The sequence below is a fragment of the Lygodium microphyllum genome, chromosome 17 (assembly GCF_053477565.2).
Source record: "Lygodium microphyllum isolate KBCC chromosome 17, Lygodium_microphyllum_v1.1.10, whole genome shotgun sequence".
Taxonomy (NCBI): domain Eukaryota; kingdom Viridiplantae; phylum Streptophyta; class Polypodiopsida; order Schizaeales; family Lygodiaceae; genus Lygodium; species Lygodium microphyllum.
The window spans coordinates 130,832,722-130,854,748 of record NC_141151.1 but is presented as its reverse complement, the minus strand read 5'-3'; the positions used below and the strand labels follow the sequence as shown (position 1 = coordinate 130,854,748).

General features: G+C 40.2%; 1 protein-coding gene across 1 annotated transcript in view; it reads right to left on the bottom strand.

Moving 5' to 3' along the window:
- Positions 1 to 506: 506 nt before the first annotated feature.
- The window catches only part of LOC148022349 (S-adenosyl-L-methionine-dependent methyltransferases superfamily protein), an 84,521-nt gene continuing 63,000 nt past the window's right edge, over positions 507 to 22,027 (bottom strand). The window contains exons 6-9 of the mRNA XM_087697972.1: positions 21,714 to 21,858; positions 21,439 to 21,510; positions 1,290 to 1,398; positions 507 to 1,199 (exon numbers count right to left, since the gene is read on the bottom strand). Of these exons, the coding sequence (XP_087554098.1) occupies positions 1,098 to 1,199; positions 1,290 to 1,398; positions 21,439 to 21,510; positions 21,714 to 21,858 (428 nt within the window). The 3' untranslated portion in view covers positions 507 to 1,097. The remainder of the gene's footprint in view (positions 1,200 to 1,289; positions 1,399 to 21,438; positions 21,511 to 21,713; positions 21,859 to 22,027) is intronic.

Genomic DNA, 22,027 nt, shown 5'->3' with positions numbered 1-22,027 from the left:
TCCTCCCCTTGAAACTTTGGCTCATGAAAGACAACCTATTTAGTTTGATTTCAAGCACAAAGCTCAATCCATTCCAAGTTTGTGACTTTTGAGCATAAACAAGGGGTCAATAGTGCTCATAAGCCTCTAGAATCTTCCTTTGAACGTGATTTTTGTGGCTCACACATGAGAGTATCTTATCAAAGATGTGTGCATATATTTCTTTGAAAAATCAGAGCAAGTATTCACATCTTGTATGGGCGGTCAATGTTGGTACTTCTACTTGTGAAGGATTTCATGAAAGGTACTACTTAATGGTGCGCTCATCTTGTCAATACACGTTGCAAGTAACTTAATGAAGCATTGAAATTCCATATGCTTTTGTTATGCAAATTCAATTAGATTCATCCTTCAAGAGGGCTTCTCATTAGGGTACACCCTTACACATGATCACTAGGAGATTCATTTACGCAATGGCTTCCTACACCGCTCGATCAAAGGGGGATTAGGGGCTCAAATTACGATTTGCAGCCTGCAGTGACGCCTGTTTTTCATTATAATTTCAATTTTCCTAAATGAAAAATGGGTTCACAGTCAACTTTTTTGGAGGCTCTTCTTTACAAGTACTGTGGTTATGATCGAGATTTACCCTCCAGAAGGTTAAGACAAAGGGATGTGCACTAACAAATCACAGCATCAATACAGACAATTCAAGGCACTTATTCCATCAAGCACCTCGTGCAATGAAGCCTTAAACATAGAAAGAAGCCCAAAAGCAAGATGGCAGGTAGCTTGTTAACCAGCGTTTGTTCTCATCCCTCCCCTTTCAGACGAGAACTTAAGCACCTACATTATCAACTGTCACCCAAAAATGTCCTAAATTTCAATGGCATCCCTAGCAGTGTCTGACATGTCACATTTGAGCTATGTCTTATTCTGTACAAATATGACTATGAAACCACCAGCATGAGGTTCTTGATCCTCAACCTTGTGGTGATACCGATGGCCATATGCAACCTTAACGTACAGTGAAAAATGTGACTAATTCAAGGAAAGATCCCGGATTGCAGCTGGTTCAAGGCCTCATTAACCAGCTCCGTGATAACCAAACATCATCATCATAATTTGTAACCAGAATGAATGGCTACAACACCTCCAACCAGATTTTCATACTCTGCATTTTCAAAACCAGCCTCCTGAATCATAGCAGCAAACTTCTCCTGTAACAAAGCCACAATTTTAAACTCTACTAAAGGGCAACTGAGCATCTGATACAAGGTGATGATAATCTCCACAAGCTGAGAAAGCACCTGAGAAGGAAATCTTCGAATGGACTCAACAAGATATTGATAAGAGGCTCGATCTCCAGCAACCAAACTTCCAATTCTTGGAATAATTGAAAACGAGTAAAAATCATACCTGATACAATGATAGCTTAAAAATCAAACCCACCACAGTGAAAAACCATGAGCAAAACAAACGAATATTCTAATGTCAAATCAGCCAGTTCTTGTTTGAGCAAATAACACCACTTAAATAAAGCCTATTACATTGGCATATACTATAGCACTTGGGTTCTACTCTATGTAAGCTCAGAAGATGATAAATTACAACTGTGTTGAAAACATACCCACCTACCCAACCCAAACCCCTGCCCCTGCCCACAGCCACACTGTATGCCACCTACTATTTGATCAAAGACAGCATCCTCCACGTGTCAATTGATATCCTTAATATCAGAAAGGTTGCCCATCCCAACTCCAGAGCTGTCCACCACTGGGATGCGAGCACAAAAGGACATAAGCATACTCACCCAAATAAAGTACATCCCTCCCTCCTACCTACCCATTCCATATGATGAACTGCTTATCAACCTCATCCATCGCAACTTGAAAGAGAGAACTTTCATGGAAATACGTCAATATTATAATGGTGAACTACGTAACACATTCAAATAATCTCATTATTAAGTATACTGTGTTGTACAGGGCCAGATGTACTTCTCCTTGGAGTCTTTGATGGAAGAGCGTATCTGAGCTTTGGCTCAATTCCCCACCCCAGCAGTAGTAGTGCTTACATTTATAATTCCATCTACTTCCAGACCTTGCATTGCTATTTCAGTATAATCCTTGGCTTAAATGGAAGAGCATAGCCCTCTACCCCAAGCTATTCAATTCCTTAGAGAGGAGAATCCATACATCTATGAGCAATTGTTATGAGTGTGACAAGAAGTTGACATGAACAAGAACCATCACTTGCACAAGAGTCTCTTTGAAATCCAAGATGATAACTTGATGGAGAATTGGAAGCATTATTATCACAAGATTGAATACAAGACTACACTTCTTGATTACAAGCTTGAAGTACAAGTTTGATATACAAGCACGATATACAAAACTATTCTTAGATACAATAGAGTACAAGTCAAGGCTTCCCTCACAAGAGCCTCACAACTGGTATTCGCAAGACTGAAGGACTTTGGCCCAAGACTACTATTTATATTAGTTCACGGAGACCTAGCTTATATGTGCAATAATAAGCACTAACACACTTTGATCAATGATAATCCAGCTTCTTGAAAGGCTGCAAAGAGCATAGATCATGATGGATCATCAAACTTGAATGATGTGTGCTGCATTCCGCATTAACCTAAATCCCTCCTATACTTCTCTTGAGCATAGTTGATGTGTCTTTTCTTTTTTGTAAAAAAAGGTGTCTAATCACATTACTCATCAGAAGAGATTTTCAAAGTACATGTGCTCAACAGTCTAGGCGGACCTGTCTGAAATCATAAACCAATCATATATACAAGCTTCTCAAGGTGGTTAGGGGGCAATAGGGGCTAGAAGCCATGGTGGGGGAATGTACTGCCACATATGGCCACCTGCCTACATGCGAATAACAAGCTATGGCCACCCGAAGTGAGAATGAACTGATGCTCGAGCCCCTAATATGTTCAAGAGTCACCAAAAGCAGCTGATTTCATCCGCCAAGAGTGAGTGGATGATGGATGTCCAAAGTGTTGAGCTAAAATATGCTTTACAGCTGATTAGCATCCTTAAGCAGCCCCAAAACACGCTTAATTGATGAAAACCCTAAAATTCAAATAGAGGTGCAATTCAAGAGTCTCATTGAGGGCACCCTTCAACATCTATCAATAGACAGGCTGCCCACCATTCAATCTTATTCCTTGAGGGCAAATTTCAGCCATTAGCCCTCATCCACATGGTGGTCCACCCTTTGCAACTGTTGCCTCTCCTTCCACAGCTCCTCTGCAATGGCCTCAGTCTCCTCACACTTTGGTGATCATCGTTTGGTGTTTCCTTTACTCTGTCACTCCGAATAGTGGTCACAAAACTTGGGATTCATCTCCGATGGACATCACTCTCCGACACTCCAATACTTTGCCCTTGGGCATTCTATACACACTTACATTCATTCACAACGTTCATTCACTTCAAATTTTCTCTTCTTTGTGTTTGAGTTTTGAGTTTTGCGTTTGCGTTTTGCATTTAGAGTCTGAGTTTTGCTGAGTTTTGCTCATCACTATTTGAGTCTTTGTGTTTCAATCGTAGTCGTACATGAAGTATTTCCTCAGTGCAAACCCTAGCATATCTTCACATAGTATCAACGTTGTCGCTCTTCTAAAGAGTACCTTGCGATGATTGTGGAGGCTAGTCTTCGTGCGAGATTCACATGCAACTTGATTCTGACTCATACTAGGCACCTCCTTCTAGGGATCCTATAATGCCCTATTAGGCTTCTCCATCATTGGAGGCTCTGAGAAGGCATTATGGTCTTGAGGAGGAGGTAGACAAAACCTTCACCTTTACCGTCTTCTTCTCCTATTTCCAATCACCTTAGAGAAGAGTTTAAAGAGTACTTGCCCACCATGTACCGTTCAGTTTACACCTCTCCAATGAATGCTACTACTCTGTTTGGACAAATTAGTGAGACTAGCCACCTCTCTGATCTTGGAGGGAATAGGATATTCGGCGCGTCTTGCAATCCATCTCCTTCATCACAACCAAGCCTTATATAAGGTTTGTATAACCATTTTAAATCATATGAGCCAAAACCCTCTTCTGTTTCTCATTTTGGTGTGCAAGATCCAAATGGTTTTTAGTATGTTAACTTTAATAGAGGAGGCTCTCAAAGTAATACCCTTCATCAAGTATATCTCTACCATCTGTTTCATTTGAGCAAGTAAATCATACTTCTCAACTCTCTCCCATCCCACCACTATCTTATCCACATTCTGATCTACTCACATCTTCATTCCAAACCTTAGATTACACTCTACCTCCGCTCAAAGCACACTAGGGTTTGGATCTTCCATCTCCACTCCTAGCACTTTCTCTTTCTCATTAAGGAGAATGCCACCCTTTAATATTGTACATTCCACATAGCCCCACTTTACCACATCCTTACACTTTAGAATGGTTGTGACTGGCATCCCCTTCACTACCCCAAAACCCCCCATACGACCTTTTAAATGCAAGGATATCCATCCTTTGCCTATAAAATGTTCGTTACATATCCCTTGGGTCCTTGCTACACAAGGATTTCCACCCTCTACTCCACGTTCCCTCCACCCTAGGCTCTTCATGCGGTTACCATGCCCATACCCAATCTGTCTATGTCCATATTTTAAACCGTTGTGCATACTTCTTGTATGCATGGAGGGCACTTTGGGATTGATCTTCACATGTACTCCACTCCCCCACCCTATTGCCCCTATCCTCCCCATTACACACCATCTCTACCTCCTAGCACTACCACACCTACTGCAACAGCTAAGAATTCCTTCACAGATAAGACTCGTTTTAATGGGTTGAATTTCACTACTTGATCGAACTTCATGCAACAAGGGCTTGAATCTCAGGGTCTTTGGGACCTCATCATTGGTACCAAGTCTATGTTGGATCCTCGATTAGCTCACCCTGATCACATCCGTCAATGGAGAGACCGCAATACTACAACCAATGTTGAGTTAATACAAGAGTTGCTTCCTAAGTTCCACTCTCAATTGCAGCATTTTTCCCTTGCATCTGAGCCTTGGAGTCATCTCATTGACCGCTATGCGGCATTAGATCGCACTCGACGTATCAATCTCGATTTTGAGCTTTAGGAGTCTTCCATTTAGAAAGGGGATGACCTAAAAGTCAAGTTGGCCGAATATTGACGGTTACTCACTAAGTTTGCTACTATTGGCTCTTGAAGTTAGACGATGATCAGGTCATATTCTTCTTGAACAAGTTATCCAACAAATACTTCCATTTTATCCAACACTATATCTCATTACTGAGATTGCCAACTTTCTATGAGTTCAAGTGCTAGTTCTTGCTCTACGTGAGGCTGCACAATCAAGTCCACAAGAAGTCCTCCACACACATCCATTCAGAGAGACGAAGGTTGACCCCTTCCTCTAAGTGGAACCAAAGAAACATGATTTCTTTGACAACAAATTCCTAAGAAAAATAGGTTTTGCACACATTGCTAGAGGTTGGGCCATGTGGATGAGGAGTGTCATACCTAGGCCCAGTGTCATATGCCTCAACTCTAGCTAGCCAATCTAGTGGGGCTACACCTCATGTTGCTGCACCCTTTGCTCCATCTATCCCAGTGGCTACTAGACATGTGACACTTGGACAACCTCAAAAACCTATATCCTTCACTACTCCTGAACAATTAGCTGATTGGTACGCTGGTGACTCACCTATTGCACTTTACGCATCCATTCCTAGGGAATCCACTGCACCTTCTAGGACCACTTTCCCACCTCATCGTATGAAATGGTCCATACACTTAGCCTTTTCCTTTCTAGACTTCTATTGCATACTTACATACTCATTGCATAGCAATCAGTTTTGCTTTCCTTTACTTTTTTTTTTTTTTTTGTGCATCTCAATACTCACCTCTGTGCTTGCAGATTTTGATCTCTTTTGCAAGGTTTTGTATTTCAGTCTAGTGCTAACATGCAAGTTTGTACCAATCCTTCTTAAGCTAGAGACAGGAGCCAAGTGTCATTCCTTTCATGGTCCCATCTACTTGGAGTTTCATTCTTCTATCAACATGGAGGCTTCCCCTCTTGCGGTGAATCATGCCGCAGCTCTCTGAATGCTATCATGGCAGTGTCTTCTATCCTTGCTCTTCCAATAGGGATGTTTCATCTTCTTCTCCCACATGGTTCTCAACATCACACGAAGAACGACATCTTGAAGCTCCTCTTCCTTCTTGAGCATCGACATTCAAGTTGAGTGAGGGTTCCTACCCTTCTTGGTATTCTACAAGTTTTGACGCTTGTCTTCGACATCAACCTTTCCCTTCTCCCCCCCTTTTTTTCCCTATGCATTGCATAATTTCATCATCTTTATAAAGGGCGCTTGGACAAGTAGATAGTTTTCCCAAAAGGGACATTGTCCAAGTTACACTTTTGCATGAACATTCTTCAGCATGGAGCATACCATACATCCCATTGTACGGAGCACCACTGGATGGATCCTAAGTCGTTTTCTTTGACGGATTACACCACCATCCTTCATCACCTTTCCCTCGTCCTCGACCTCCTCTAGTAGATGGGTTAGCTTGTATTGTTTTGTGATGTGTTGGGTGTACCATCCCTATCCCCATATTCTAGGTTAATGTTGCTTAGTCAGCTGCAACCCATACAATTAACATTGCCACCAAAAAGGAAAAAAACAATTATAACAACAAAAACACAAACAAAAGTTCACTATGGTTCCACTTGCCTTTGTAGGGCTTGGTAGGCCACCAGGAGCCCAATATACACCCTTTGTCTGATGCCCTATCCTCTCTGGGGTGACTACTTGGACTCCCTTGGTAAGATAACCATCGCCTCTATAGTCTTAGTAGACCACTGGGCAACCAACGTGCGCCCCTTGTCTGATAACCCAGGCTACTTTGGGGTGGGACGCCTTGGGGTAAACATTGCTAGCCTTTCCTTTCGGCTCAATTCTGGGCCTTAGAGGGGATGTTGAGCTAAAATACATCTAGCTAATTAACATCCTTAAATAACCCCAAAACAAGCTTAATTAATGAAAATCCTCAATGGGGGCGCGGTTTGAGAGAGTTTTAGTGGTCCCCCAAAACCCTAATTCTTTGGGGACACCCTTCAACATCTATAAATAGATAGGCTGCCCACCATTGTTGGGTTTTACTCACGCCTATACTCACATAGGAATGAAATGGTCCACTATAGGACATTGGGATACTTTTTACTCTCCATAATAGAGGTTTTTCCGCCACTCGCATTACTCTTTATTTGTGTATTTATGTTACATAGTTCGGTCACTTATCACATATTACACATTTTCGTGTGTGAACACACCTTAAGGCACTTACATAACCCTAAAGTCTAAGGGTTGTACTTTTGTACTTTGTCTTACACACTTTGAATCTAATTAAATTGTGTTGTGTCTACACTCGCACTTTCTCTATTGTTTACACTCTACGTTTAGCTAATCGTTGCCATCTCTAATTTAACATTTTGGTATCAGAGCTCGAGGTACGACTAGGCAACACCCATGCCAGCTCAGCAGCAGCCACAACCCATCCACCAGAAAGCTACGCCCCCCAAACCCATCGCCTGTAGGCTACGCCACCTGTCTATCCAGTTGCTGCACCCCCTACCTGTCATCTGCCCAGATAGCGCTACCTGTGCCACCTGATTGGTCAACAGTTGCTGCCAGCTCCTCCTCCAGCTGTTACCGCCAACTCCTCCTGCATCAGTCACCGCCAATTGTACTAGCCACAGCCAGTCCAGGCTGCTGCCTGCCAGCGTTGGCAATCCTGCCCGTACTCCCGGTAGTCTCAGCTCATCTTCAGCTTGTTTTCGGCTGTCACGGGTATATCTTATCATTTTATCCAAAATATCAAGTTATAGCAACGGGCTTCTACAGGGAAAGGCCTGCACATTTGACAAACATTGGCATATGTACTGAAGCAGTCTGAAATTGACTGAAATTGTGCACATTGGACGGTCAAATTTTGGGGCTTTTGTGTTTTTAGTGCTGCTGAGCACTGTTCTTGCATTGGATAGCATTCTACTTGCTGAAATCTGTAAAAATTTCAGCACACTAAGACAGTAGTGGTCAAGTGTGACACAATTTAGTTAATTACAGCTTGGCATGTGCTGTAATTTCTGGAAATTTGCAGATTTCCAGGTTAAGCCAGGTTTGGTTATTGCTCTTGTGCATTTTGAAAGAGTGACCTTTATCATGGCCAATCAAGGATAGAGTGATGTCTTCATTTATGTATCTAAAGAGGATAGATTGGATGGCAATAACTATTCTCTATGGTCCTTCGTGATGAAGAATGTACTTGTTGCAAAAAATCTTTGGAATTATAACAGTGGGGAAGAAGTTCATCTTGGAGATATGGCTCCTGCTACTCCTCCACAAGGAGGTCATAGTCAAAGGCAAGCTCCAATTCAGCCACCACCCCAAGGAACAGATGCACAAAAGGTTTGGGACACTAGGGATGCCCAAGCAGTGTCACTTATTGCATTAGTAGTTTAGCGGTCTATAATCCCGCATATTCGGTCTACAACTATTAAACAAGTAGCATGGCTTACACTTGAGCATGTGTTTGCAAGAAAAAATGATACTCACATTTCTTTCTTAAAAAGGAGCTTGAAAATGTGAAGATGAAAAAAGGTGATGCTTTGTAGGATCATCTTAATAAAATTCAAGACTTGCACAAGCAATTGATGAATGTAGATGAGTATTATTTTGATGCTTAGATGATCTCTACTACTTTGAATTCTTTGCCACCTTCTTACTTGGCCTTTCACATGGCATTGAATCTCACAATGCGAATTTCTCCGCAGCCACTTACCTTTCTTCAATTGGTTAGTTTCTTGCTAGAAGAAAAGCAAACAAAAAAGAATAGTGGGGTGGATGTTGTAGCCTCGGAACAAGCTTCTATGGCAAGATAGAGGGGCAAGGACAGTCAGTCCAGAAATGCTCCGCAATGTTCTAGAAGTTCAAGAACTTCACAGAACAACAAGAAGCAAGGGGGCACGCAAGCCAAGAAGGGCAAGTGTCATTGTTGTAGAAAACCAGATCATTACCTCACAAAATGCAAGAAATGCATTGCTAAGGGAAAAAAGGACGACTGTGGGATATCTGTTTCAAATGCACCTTCTACTACTACTACAAAGTCTGCATCGTTTTTTGTTGACCATGACTACTGTTTTTACACTTGCAATCATGATTCTTTTAGGGCAGATAGAGCATTCAGCTCTACAGAGAATGCTAGTACTTAGTTACTTGACAATGGTGCTTCTAAGCACATTACATCTCGTAGGGATTTGTTTACGCTTATTGTTGCAGCTCTTGTTGGCAAATCACTGCAATGTGAAACCGGTCTATGACTCACATAAAGCGGTAGTTCCTTCAATTAATACCTAGTCTTTTCACATACACACACAAATAGAGACCTCACTCCCTCGCTCAACACCAAATTGGCACTGAAGACTAGTGCCCCTAGCGGTATTTCTTTATCAATTAAAAGATGAAAAGTTACAAAAATGAAATGTTCCAAAATACAAAACCTATGAATACTTGGCTTTCATCTTTTCTAAGTAAATCTCAGTTGCATAAGGACAGTACAGAACAACATCCCTTTTAGGAAAACACTTTTTGTGACCATAACTCAATAATTCAAGTGCATAATTGCAGTGTGCAGAACTCTGTATTTACTGTTTTACTATCCAACATATCCAGAACAACATCCCAAGTAGGAAAACACTTTCTATGACCATAATTCAATAATTCAAGTGCAGAATTACAGTCTGCAGAACTCTGTATTTACTGTTTTTACTTGTTTCTTAACATGTTCTCAGCCTTATTCCATTCCAAATCTGTTCCAAACCAGTTGGACTACAAACCCTTTAACCCTGGCATCATTTCAGCAGTAAAACTGTCCCACAAACAGCATTAAATCAAAGTTGAAAAACCCGGTTCCTGTGTGATGTGGTCATCACTTTCTTAGTTCTTGCATTGGAGAAGCAATCAACTGCTCCTGAACCTGGACAGTGAGGCTCTCGCCTCAGCAGAAGTGCAAAGAAAACATAGAACTGTACATTCAATGGAATCAGCCCATCATGCAACGCATTTTCTCCTTTGAGAATAGAGAGAGAGTTGACCAGAGGGAGCAAGCTCTACCTCCGTACATGAGTTGAAGACCAAGAAGTAATCTCCATAGCTGATGTACTTGCAACAATCTGCCCTCAGCCCTTCAAAACTTCACTCTCAAATCTGCCCCTCTTGCCTATTATTATTTTTTTAATGCTCTCTCTCTCTCTTTTGGGAATGTGTGCCCAAATTGTGATACATGGCATACATATAACAATTTTCCCATCTAAACCTTCCGGTCTAAAATTCTCCATGATAGGTGCAAAATTTGACCTCGGCAAAGACCATAGAATCAATCATCGTGCAAAAATGAAGATAATGACATGAACAGATTCTAGGGTCCAAAAATAGTAACTCCCTAAATTTTAGGGATAGTAACCCTTGCATTCCTTAGGTTGTTCTGAGTAACTTTTATCATTGCAACCACTTCAAAAAGTGTAATGTGGCTCAATTACAGTGACTTTTATTCCGTGAGCATTCTTACATGTGCATCTTCTGTCTTGGCCAAGCTCATTGTCCTGCACCATCTCCAGTAGCTAAGCACACAGTCCCAAACCACTGGCATTCTATTCCTTAGTGCCCATTCAATCTGGTCCCAAGGCTCAGACAAACCATTAGTCAAATTTGTTCAAATGACTACTTCTTCTGGCCATGCAAAGATCCTGGCTTAATCCAAGAGAACTCTGGGGGTAAAACGCAACACCAACTAAAGAAAAGGAGAGACCTCGTACGTACATTGTAAGGGATGCATTTTGGAAAAAATACATCAATTTTCTTTTCCTCGTAATGTTGCTTTTAGAGCTACAATCAAGTTGCAAATTGTGCATTCAAATATATATGGATCTATGCAGACAAAAGTCATTGGGTGGATGTTATTATTTTGTCACCTTCATTAATGACTTTACTCATTTTTGTTGGATCTATTTATTGGTGAAAAGTCTGAAGTGTATGATGCATTTTTGACTTTTACTGCACGTGGAGAATCAGTTTGGTTGTCAGATTAAGATTCTTCATTTGAACCGAGGGGGGGAGTACATGCCTTCCTTGCTAAATAATTTTTTGAAGCAAAAAGATATTGCATATCAATATACTATTGCATATACTCCACAATAGAATGTGGTTGCAAAAAGGAGGAATCGATCACTCATAGAGATGGCTAGATGTATGTTGAAAGCTAAAAATTTGCCACATGGATTTTAGATTAAAGCAATTATGTGTACTTATTGTCACGTTTTGAATAGGTGCCCTACTAAAGCATTGAAAAATATAATGCCTTTTGAGGCTTGGGGCAACCCTAAACCTTCAGTTGGTCACTTCAATACTTTTTGGGTGTCTTGCATGTGCTCATATTTCCAAAGTATTGAGAAAAAAGTTGGATAATAAGGTTGTCAAGTGCATATTCATGGGATACAGTAGTGAAAGCAAAGGGTACAAATTATAGGATCTTATTTTCAAGAAAGTTTTTGTTAGTAGAGATGTGATTTTTTATGAAAAATTAGAACTATCTCTTGTTGGTTATGACACATATCAAGCTGCAAATTATGTGTTTGAAGAACTGCTGCCTATTTCTTTTGGTGACACAACTGGAGCTATTGGGTTTGACTCACACCTATGCTCATAGAGGAGTGTCGGTGATCTTTAGTAGGACATTGGGGCACCTTTTACTCTCCGTATGAGAGGTTTTTTCCCCCAATTTTATTCCTTTTAATTTATGTGCCTATGTTACACAATTTTAGGCACTTATCATGTTTCACACACTTCGGGTGTAAACAACCTCTTACAACACTAAGGTTTAAGGATTGTACTTTGTACTTGCATCTTACACTTCAAATTATAGCATTGGGTGTCCTGCTCTCACACTCTACACTGTCTGCTCCACTCTCAGCTAAACTTTGATCTCTTCCTTTTCGTACAGGAGCTTCATTAAATGAACAAAATGTTCAACCAACTACTCCATTAAATAATGCAAAAATTCAACATGTGCTTGATCTGAATATTCACCAAGATGCTAAACTTGAGGTTCATCAAGAGTATATACATAATTACGAGGCTAGACAAATACCTAGATGGTACTTGTTTTTCTTGCTGATTGTACTCGAAAACAAATGCGTCTGCATAATCAAGCTAATGCTATGGAGTTTGTTATGGCAGCAAACACACTTAATGATGATAAGCTTGATTCTTTTGAGGGTACACAACAAAGTGTGCATTGGATGGCAACAATGCAAGCTGAATTTGATTCTATCATGAAGAATCATACTAAATGGGTCTATAAGTTAAAACAAACAACGGATGGATTCATTAATAAGTATAAGGACAGGCTAGTTGGATGGCAACAATGCAAGCTGAATTTGATTCTATCATGAAGAATCAAACATGGGATTTGGTCACATTGCTTGTTGGAAAGAAAGCCATTAGTACTAAATGGGTCTATAAGTTGAAACAAACAATGGATGGATCCATTGATAAGTATAAGGACATGCTAGTGACAAACAACTATACACAAAAGAAAGGCATCGATTGTGAGGACACATTTGCTCCTACATCCCGTACGGCTACTTGAAGGGTGCGAGAGCAAGCACTCAAGAAAATGTGCAGTTTCTTGGTGCTCTAGATTGCAAAAGATAGTAGCACTTTCTACCATTGAGGTTCAAGCCACTGAAGCTTCAAAAGAAGTTGTTTAGCTTGGCTGTTTGGTCAAGGGTTTTGGGCTGCCCACCGAAACCCGGGTACTTAGATATGATAGCCAAAGTGCTACATGCCTAGCTAAGAGTGTCATGTTCCATGCATGTACCAAACATATTGATATGCGGTATCACTTTATCAGATAGGTTTTGTATGATGGTCTAGTCACACTGAGTAAAATCAAAACGCAGGCAAATGTTCTCAATAAAAGTCTTGCAAAGGATCAACATGAGCATACCCCTGCAGATCTAACGTACCCTTTCCATAGCAAATACATTTTCTTGTGTGCCCTTAAGGTACCATAAGATGCATTTCACTGCTTCCCAATGCGGTTTGCTACGATTTGACATAAATCTACTCACAACTCCCACTGCATGAGCAATGACAAGTCTAGTGGCAACCATAGCATACACGAGTGAACCACCAGCTAAAGCATAAAAAACACCCTTCATAGAGCTAGTGGTCTCATTATCTTTTGGGCAATCTACTTTGCTAAGCTTAAGGTATGGTGGTAAAGGAACACCAAGTGGCTTAGCATCTACCAAAGAGAAACGATCAAGTACTTTATCGCTCTCTATTTCTCGTCACCCGCACACCCAAAATGTGTTCAATTGCACCCAAGTCCTTCATGGAAAAGGCTGAATTCAACTATCTTTTCAATCCATAAACCTGGCTTTTATGCTTACCAACAATAAGCATATCATCCACATAAAGCACAAGTATTATAAGGCTTCCATCATCAACCTTATTTATATATAAGCAGTGATCTGCATTGCTTTTTTTAAACCCATGTGAGAGCATGAAGGCATCAAACTTTTTATACCACTGCCTAGGAGTCTCTTTCAAACCATAAAAGCTTCTCTTAAGCCTACACACCAAGTGCTCCTTTCCTAGCATAACAAAGCCTTCTGGTTGTTTCATGTACAACTCTTCTTCTAAATCACCATGCAGGAATGCAGTTCGAACATCCATCTGATCAAGTTCAAGATCCATAGATACTACGATAGCAAACAATACCCGAAGAGTGATCATTTTGACAACAAGTGAAAAGACTTCCTCGAAGTCAATCCCTTCTTTTTGTGTACAACCCTTAGCCACAAGCCTTGCTTCATATTTGGGTTTGCCATCCACACACTTGATTTTATAGACCCATGTGTTAGGGATAGCTTTTCTATCTTTGGGCAATGGAACCAAATCCCAAGTATCATTCTGATACAATGATTTCATTTCTTCTTGCATAGCTAGCTTCCACTTTTTCTTTAACTCACATGATAATGCCTCTTTATATGTAAAAGGCTCACCCTCGTCTATGAGCAAAATGCAGTCAAAAGAGAGATCAAACCTCCGTATAGGTCTCCTAACACGTGTAGACCTTACCCAATGATCTCTCTTATCAAGCAATGGATCCACATCCAAAGGAATGTCAATGACCTCATTATTTGGCTATTGAACTGCATGTTCAGGTTGCTATAATACATTTTCAAGCTGCTGTAATTCATTTTCAGCATGTTGATTTTGTTGCCCAAACTGGTTTTCAACATCCCTTTGCTGCCCATTTTCATCTGGCTCAATGATGATATGCTGATTATCATAACCACCATCAAATGGAGCTGAATTTTCAATGGTGGCTGATCATGCTAAAATTTTACTTTCTTTTTGTCCAAGTCATTAGATGTGGCATTTTTTAGCAACTTTGACTCATTAAATACCACATCTCGGCTCTAGAGCACCTTTTCCATGCTTGGAACCCAAACTCTATAGCCCATTTCACCTTCATCTCCATAACCCATGAAGATGCCTCTATGGGATTTCATGTCAAGTTTGGTTCTGCTACCAACGGATACATGTACATAGCATTCACAGCCAAAGACCCTTAAGTGGTCATATGAAGCAAGTTTGCCAGACCAAACCTCTTTAGGGATGCCATTTTCAAGTGCCTCTCCCCAAAACGATTGTGGGAGATTAGCTGTGAAAAGCATGCACCAAATCTTCTCACATAATGTGTGATTCATTCGCTCAATCACACCATTAGATGATGGACTATAAGGAGCTGTAAGCTCCCGTTTAATCCCATTGACATCATGAACCTTATTGAATTCTTTAGATACATACTCTCCCTCGTTGTCTATTCTTATCCATTTTAATTTTAAACCCTTTTGAGTACTAAAAAATGCATAAAATTTTTTAAAAGCATCCAATGCCTCCCTTTTCTACTTAAGCAAGTAAACCTATAGCTTTCTCAAATGGTCATCAATAAAGGACACAAAATAATAAAAACCACTATGAGTTTTTATTGGCATGGTACATATATCAAAATGGACTAAATCCAAGATACATGCCTTCCTAGAGGCTCCATGAGAGTATGAACTCTTTACATGTTTTCCCAAAACACAGTCATCACAAAAGTCAAGCTTTGAGTTTTTCACATCAACTCTTCCAAGTGAAGAAAGTGTCTGTTAACTGTTTTGGCTTATGTATCCAAGACACTTGTTCTATAACTACATGTGTGATTGCACTTCAGCAACAACAACGAACTTTCCAAGAAGTTTCTTGCAATAGACATAATATAGAGTTTCCATTTTCCCACCTCTATTGACTAGCATAGACCCTTTCTATATCTTCCACATTCCACCACCAAAGGTAGTGAAGTAACCCCTATTGTCTAGCTGCCCAATAAAAAGCAAGCTCTTCTTAATGCCAGGTACATACCTGGCATCATGAAGAATCAATTCCTGACCATTTTCAAGAGCCAAGTGTATGGTGCCCATTCCTTCAATATCACATGCATGGTTGTTGCCTACATAGACTTTTCCAAGGTTATCTTCTGTATAAGAAGAAAAACACTCGAAATACAAAGTTACATAAAATGAAGCACCACTGTCAATAATCCACGATTGTGAGAAACCATCATGAGCTGACAACAAGGCATCTATTACATCTCTTTTAGTGATATACATGTCTTCCACTGCCATAGCATGTGGATCTAAAGATGCAACCAACAAATCAACATCTTTATCTTCTTCTATCTCTTCAATAACAACATTAGATACCACATTTTTCGTTTATGTTTCTTTAGAGGTAGAGCTGCCATCATTCTTTTTGCCGTTTGCATTAGCTTGCTTTTTACATTCTTGCTCCTTTTTATAGTATATGCAATCGGACTTTTTATGCCCTTTGCATCCACATTGATAACAAGTGACATCTTGTTGTTTTTCCTTGCTTTTGCTACGATTTTTCTTCTTATTTACAGTGTTTGGCCTTTTTTCAATTATTCCTCTTACATTGTAGGCTGATCCACTGTTTTCCCCCACTTGCCTTGCATCTAATCTCTTCATTGATAATAAAACCACGCACACCATCAAATGTCAAGTTGGGATTGTTGCTCAATGACACAACCAATGCTTCCTATGAATCGGGCAAAGTCATGGGAAAGAAGATAGCCCCCAATTTAGGATCGAAAGTTGGCAAGCTTGCATCTTGTAACGGACTCAAAATAATAGTGAAAGCATTTAAATGCTCTGAGGCAGACTTAGACTATCAAGCTTCAAGTTGACTAACTTTCACATGAGATGTACCTGATTTATAGGAGTTGTATTCTCATACGTAGCCTTGAGTTTCTCCCAAACTGCATAAGCAGTAGTAAGTCCCTTGATATCAACCAAGATATCATCTATGACAGCCATTTTAAGCAGTAGTAAGTTCTCATCTGACAAAGCAACAGGTTTATGTTTTGCCAAAGTATCATCACAATCCTTCAAAGAAAGTATGCCCTGCATACGATCTTTCCAAAGATCAAAGCCATTGCCATCAAATTTACGAATCTCAAAGAGATCCTTTGTGTTAGATATAGATGCAATGCCAGTCATCTTCAGCAATAAAAGACTACAACAAAATGCTGAACACTTTCAGTCAATAGCAAGCTTGTTGAATATAATAGCAAGTACATACACTTATACTTCCAAAAGTGTCCAAGAAGCATGTTTTGCTGCGATTTCAATCTCAAGTACTGATGACAGCATGTACATGAATCAAATCTAATACATTTGCATAAATGACAACTCCCACTTCAGTAATACGCCACTGTAATACCAGTGTGGTACACAGAAATAATAAAAGAATGTATTTATACTTAGCGTACAATACAATTACACCCGCAAGGGTGTATTCATATGTGTAAAGTAATATATACACAGGAGTAACGTAAGGGCCTTTATACCTGACACTACTATCGGGTATATGATTGCATTGGGTGCCCATTATGGCTGGATTATGCACCATCTTGACATTAAAACTACATTTTTACATGGGGAACTTCAAGAAAAACTATATGTTCAGCAACCCATGGATTGTGCAATTGCCAAATATTTCGTATACAAGCTAAAAAAGACTTTGTATGGTTTGAAGCAAGCTCCACGAGCTTGGTATACCAAAATTAATGCCTTTTTATTCAACCAAGGGTTCATTAACAGCCCATCAGAGTCTACTCTTTATGTATGCAAAGAGGGGGGATCCTTGCTGATCGTTTGTCTTTACGTGGATGATCTATTCGCAAGGACACATGCTGATCAAATTTCAGCATTTAATCAAAATTTGCAGCGGACTTTTGAAATGTCATATTTGGGGCCTTTGCATTACTATTTGGGCGTTCAATTTATTCATGATACTAGAGGCATTGTATTGTCACAGTCTAGATATATTGGTAAACTCCTTGAGAGATTTGGCTTCTAGGATTGCAAGCCAATAAGTACACCATTGGAAAGTAGACTGAAGTTGTATTTGCATGATGACAGTGATATGTTTGATGAAACCAACATTCCTTCTTGTTAAGGGTGGTAATTCCCTGATCAAGCACTCAATTACAGCAATCAATAAATAAACATAACTTAAAATGCACCAATTACCTTAATAATCTCGAATATTGGACACCCTGTTGTCCCCAAAATTGGTACCTCTTTTGGTATTTTTTTAACTTGATTGCCAAAAGAATGAGTACAAGCTGAGATTTATAATAAGTTAAAGAAATATTGAAAGGGGCGCTAGTTTTGGGGCTAACAAGGTGTCCAATGTCTGAGATTATTAAGGTAATTTGTGCATTTTAAGTTATGTTCATTTGCTGATTGTTGTAATTAAGTGCTTAATAAGGGAATTACCACCCTTTCCAAGGAGGAAGGCCGGTTTCATGGTTCCATTGCCATGATTGTATGAAAAAGTGTGCATTTTCAGTTTATATGAATTTTATGCTTGATGTAATTAGTGCTTAATCAAGTTATCTACCATCCTATCTGAAGAGAAAGGTTGGTTGGGGGATAAGAGAGCATGTTGTAGAGAGAGAAATTTCAGATTTAGGGCTGAATTTGTCTTTCAAAGAAGACTGGTTTCATGGTTCCATTGCCAAGATTGTATGGAAATGTGTGCATTTTCAATTTATATGAATATTATGCTTGTTGTAATTAGTGCTTAACCAAGTTATTTACCACCCTATCTGAGGAGGAAGGCTGGTTGGGGGAGAATGTTGTAGAGAGAGATTTCAGATTTAGGGCTGAATTTGTCTTCTGAGTAGGGTGAAGGCCCATCCCCAAGCAAACCAGGGGTAAATTGATTTGGAGGCTTAGTAATCAGTTTTAATAGCAAGAGGCACTTGGATTAGCGGAAAGGTTAGAGGATCTTTGTTGTACTCCATCCATTTGCAATAAAAGTTTTAAAAATACCACAAGGGACACCAGTTTTGGGGCCAACAAGGTGTCGTCCAATGTTATAGATTGTACAAGTGTACACTTTCAGTTTATGTGAGTTTGCATGCTTGCTGTAATTAGTGCTTAGTCACATTATTTATCACCCTGTCTGAGAAGGAAGACTGGTTTCATTTGACATTCATCCATATACTCCAGCAATTGGATATCTCATTTATTTATGCAACACAAGGCTAGATATTCAGTTTGCAGCTTCAGCCTTGAGCAAATATATGCACAGCCCACGCATGTCACATTGGCAAGCTGTGAAGTGTGTTTTCCGTTACTTGTAGGCCACTAGAACTCTTGGATTACTTTATGCGAAGAGAGAGCTGCTACAGTTACATGCTTACAATGATTCTGATTGGGCTGGAGATTTTGATTCTCGTCACTCTACAAGTGAAAATTGTTTCTTTTTTGGCTCTTCTTACATTTCTTGGCTTAGCAAGAAATAATCCATTGTTGCCACATCATCTTGTGAAGCTAAAAACAAGGTAGTTTTCACTATTACAGTTGAATGCATATGACTGAGACGTTTGTTGGCTAATCTTGATGTATCTATCACGGAGCCTACTCCTTTATTTACTGACAGTCAGAGTGCCATTGCAGTGGCACAAAGCCCAATGTTTCATGCATGCACAAAACACAGAGATATACATTATCACTTTGTCAAAGAGAGGCTACATGTAGGGAATATCATCCTTGTCTACTGTCCAATCAGCAACAATGAGGCAGACATCTTCACCAAAGCTCTCCCCCGTGACAAATTTGAGGCATTTCGCAATACTTTAAATTTGATCTTTTTTTGTGGATGATCCTTGTATGCTTATCACTTTTCACTCTAGTGGTTTTGTTGAGTTTTACTCACGCCGACGCTCACATAGGAGTGTCGATGATCCACAGTAGCACATTGGGACACTTTTTACTCTCCGTAAGAGAGGTTTTTTTCCCCCAATCGTATCACTCTTTATTTGTGTAGTTATGTTACATAGTTTGGTCACTTATCACACATTACACACTTTCGTCCAAGCACACCTTAAGACACTTACACAACCCTAAAGTCTAAGGGTTGTACTTTAGTACTTTCTCCTACACACTTTGAATCTTATTAAGTTGTATTGTGTCTACACTGTCACTCTCTCTACTCTTTACACTCTGCACTCAGCTGATAGTTGTCATCTCTGATTTAACAACTATTTAGCCTTATTCCTTGTGTGCAGATTTCAACCATTAGCCTTTATCCACGTGGTGGTCCTCCCTTTGCGATTGTTGCCTCTCCTTCCACAGCTCCTCCAGTGCCTAGCGCCTTCTTAAATAATTGTTGCTCACTATCTAACGCCCTCCCTTTAGCTACATCTAGCATCCCTATCAGTGCCAACTCCTCCTATTGCTTGCATTTGGACTCCACAATCCTTGCCATTAGGTGACAGCCCTTCCACATCATCAGGCAGCCTATTGTTTGCATTTTCCCTTCCGCTCACCCAATGACAACTGGCATGCTTCTCCATCCTCATGGTAGCTCATCCTCTACTATGTTTGCAGCTTTCTCGTGTTGCCCACATCATTAGGATCATCCTCTGCAATCGCCTCAATCTCCTCACATTCTGGTGATCAGCATTCGGTTTTTCCTTCTCTCCATCGCTCCGATTGGTGGTCACAACACTTGGGATCCCTGCCTCCAGTTATCCTCACTCTCCGACACTCCATTGCTCTACCCTTGGGCATTTTGTACACTCTTACATTCATTTACAGCATTCATTCACTTCAAGGTTTCTTCCCTCTATGTTTGAGTTTTGAGCTTTGTGTTTAGGGTTTGAGTTTTGCTTGTCATTGTTTGAGTCTTTGTGTTTCACTCACGGTCGTACATGTTGTGTTTCCTTAGTGCAAACCCTAGCATATCTTCACACAAAACTCTGCCAAGGTCACATGTAAGAAGTGGCTCTTCCTACTAAAAATCATCTATCAGTATGTCTTCCAAATGTGCCCCCCTATGATGCTCCCAATGATCTCCCAAACCTCTTAACGTGATGCCATAGGTTCCAATACATGGTGGCTAGGAAAGGTACACAAGAAATACATCCCAGGCTAGGTGTAACTTGACTAAGTAGACGGTTGACTCCTCTCCACACCAACTAGGCTGCATTACATGACCAAAGACAATGCTTTGAAGTCTCTAAGTGCTTCTATGGGGAACACTTACAAACTACATCTTGTTATATTTGGGCCAGCCAACTCCAGACTGCCAAGCCCCCATGTGCAAGAAGCCAAATAAAGTAGAACACTTTCCTCTACCACCAGCTATCCCAAAGGTGTCGCTAGAAGGTCCATCAAAAAGCATCAGTGATGCTTTGCTTTGCCCAATCAGCCCATATCGAAATATGCCCACCAATCCAATGTATGTCCAGATTCAATTGCCATGACTTTCCTTGACACCCAATAACAAGGACATCAAATCTTCCTCCAAGGAATGCCAATAAAGGCCATACCCTACTATCCTCTATGGAGGCATAATTGGCCACCCTCGTGTACTAAGAAGAAGATGCCCAAGAGTGCACCCTGGAGATCTACCTGCCACTGGCTAAGGGATGCCCATAGGCGATAACTGTGCTGCCCACTAGATGTGAGAATCCCTTCTACCCCTGACAGAACAAGCAAGGCCAGCCCACTAGATGTGAGAATGCTCCCCTAGGTGCGATTTGCTGGTGTCATTGAAGCTAATCTTTCACTCAAGCAAATCAACATCATTCACAACATTCAAAAGGAGGATATGACATGTGCTAAATGTTAAGGAATCTCACAAAACAAGATGCAGATATTACATTATACTAAGCACTTCTTTTAGCATAAAGGTATAGAGAACAACCATCAGAAACCTTAATACTCACATTTGTTTAAAGATTGGGTTTTCTACATGACTGAGCTCCAAGCATAAGAAGTGGCCTCCATGTTTCAGTACTCTGAAAAAGCGTTGTGAGAGATGAAGGCATGATCTAATAGAACTTCATACTTGTCTTAAATGGAAATCATGAATTGTGTCCAAGAGCCTGACAACAAATGATCATGAACAGCAGTATCTGAGCTAATAATACTTCAGACAAATCTGATCAGGCACTTGCAGATAGACAAGCATAGCCATTGCTAGATTCAATCAGATTAGAACCTGTATGCCTCCTTTAGTGCCTTGTCAATATGGGTGACATTCCTTATGCCAAATGCAATCGTATATCCATCCATACTATTATCTTGAAAACTAAGAGCCTCTGCGTCTCCTTCCACCCACACTAATGATTGTGCACCCCCTAGTCCTGTTTAAACAATGGAAAACCATATGATCAACGATAAATTTAGACACTGGGGAGACTTCCATTCGTTGGCATTCTCCTCCCCAGGAATTATGCTCTGTACATCAATAACACAAGCGGTAAGAAAATGAAAGGGGCCCAAATACATAATCTCCAAAGCAATATAATGAAA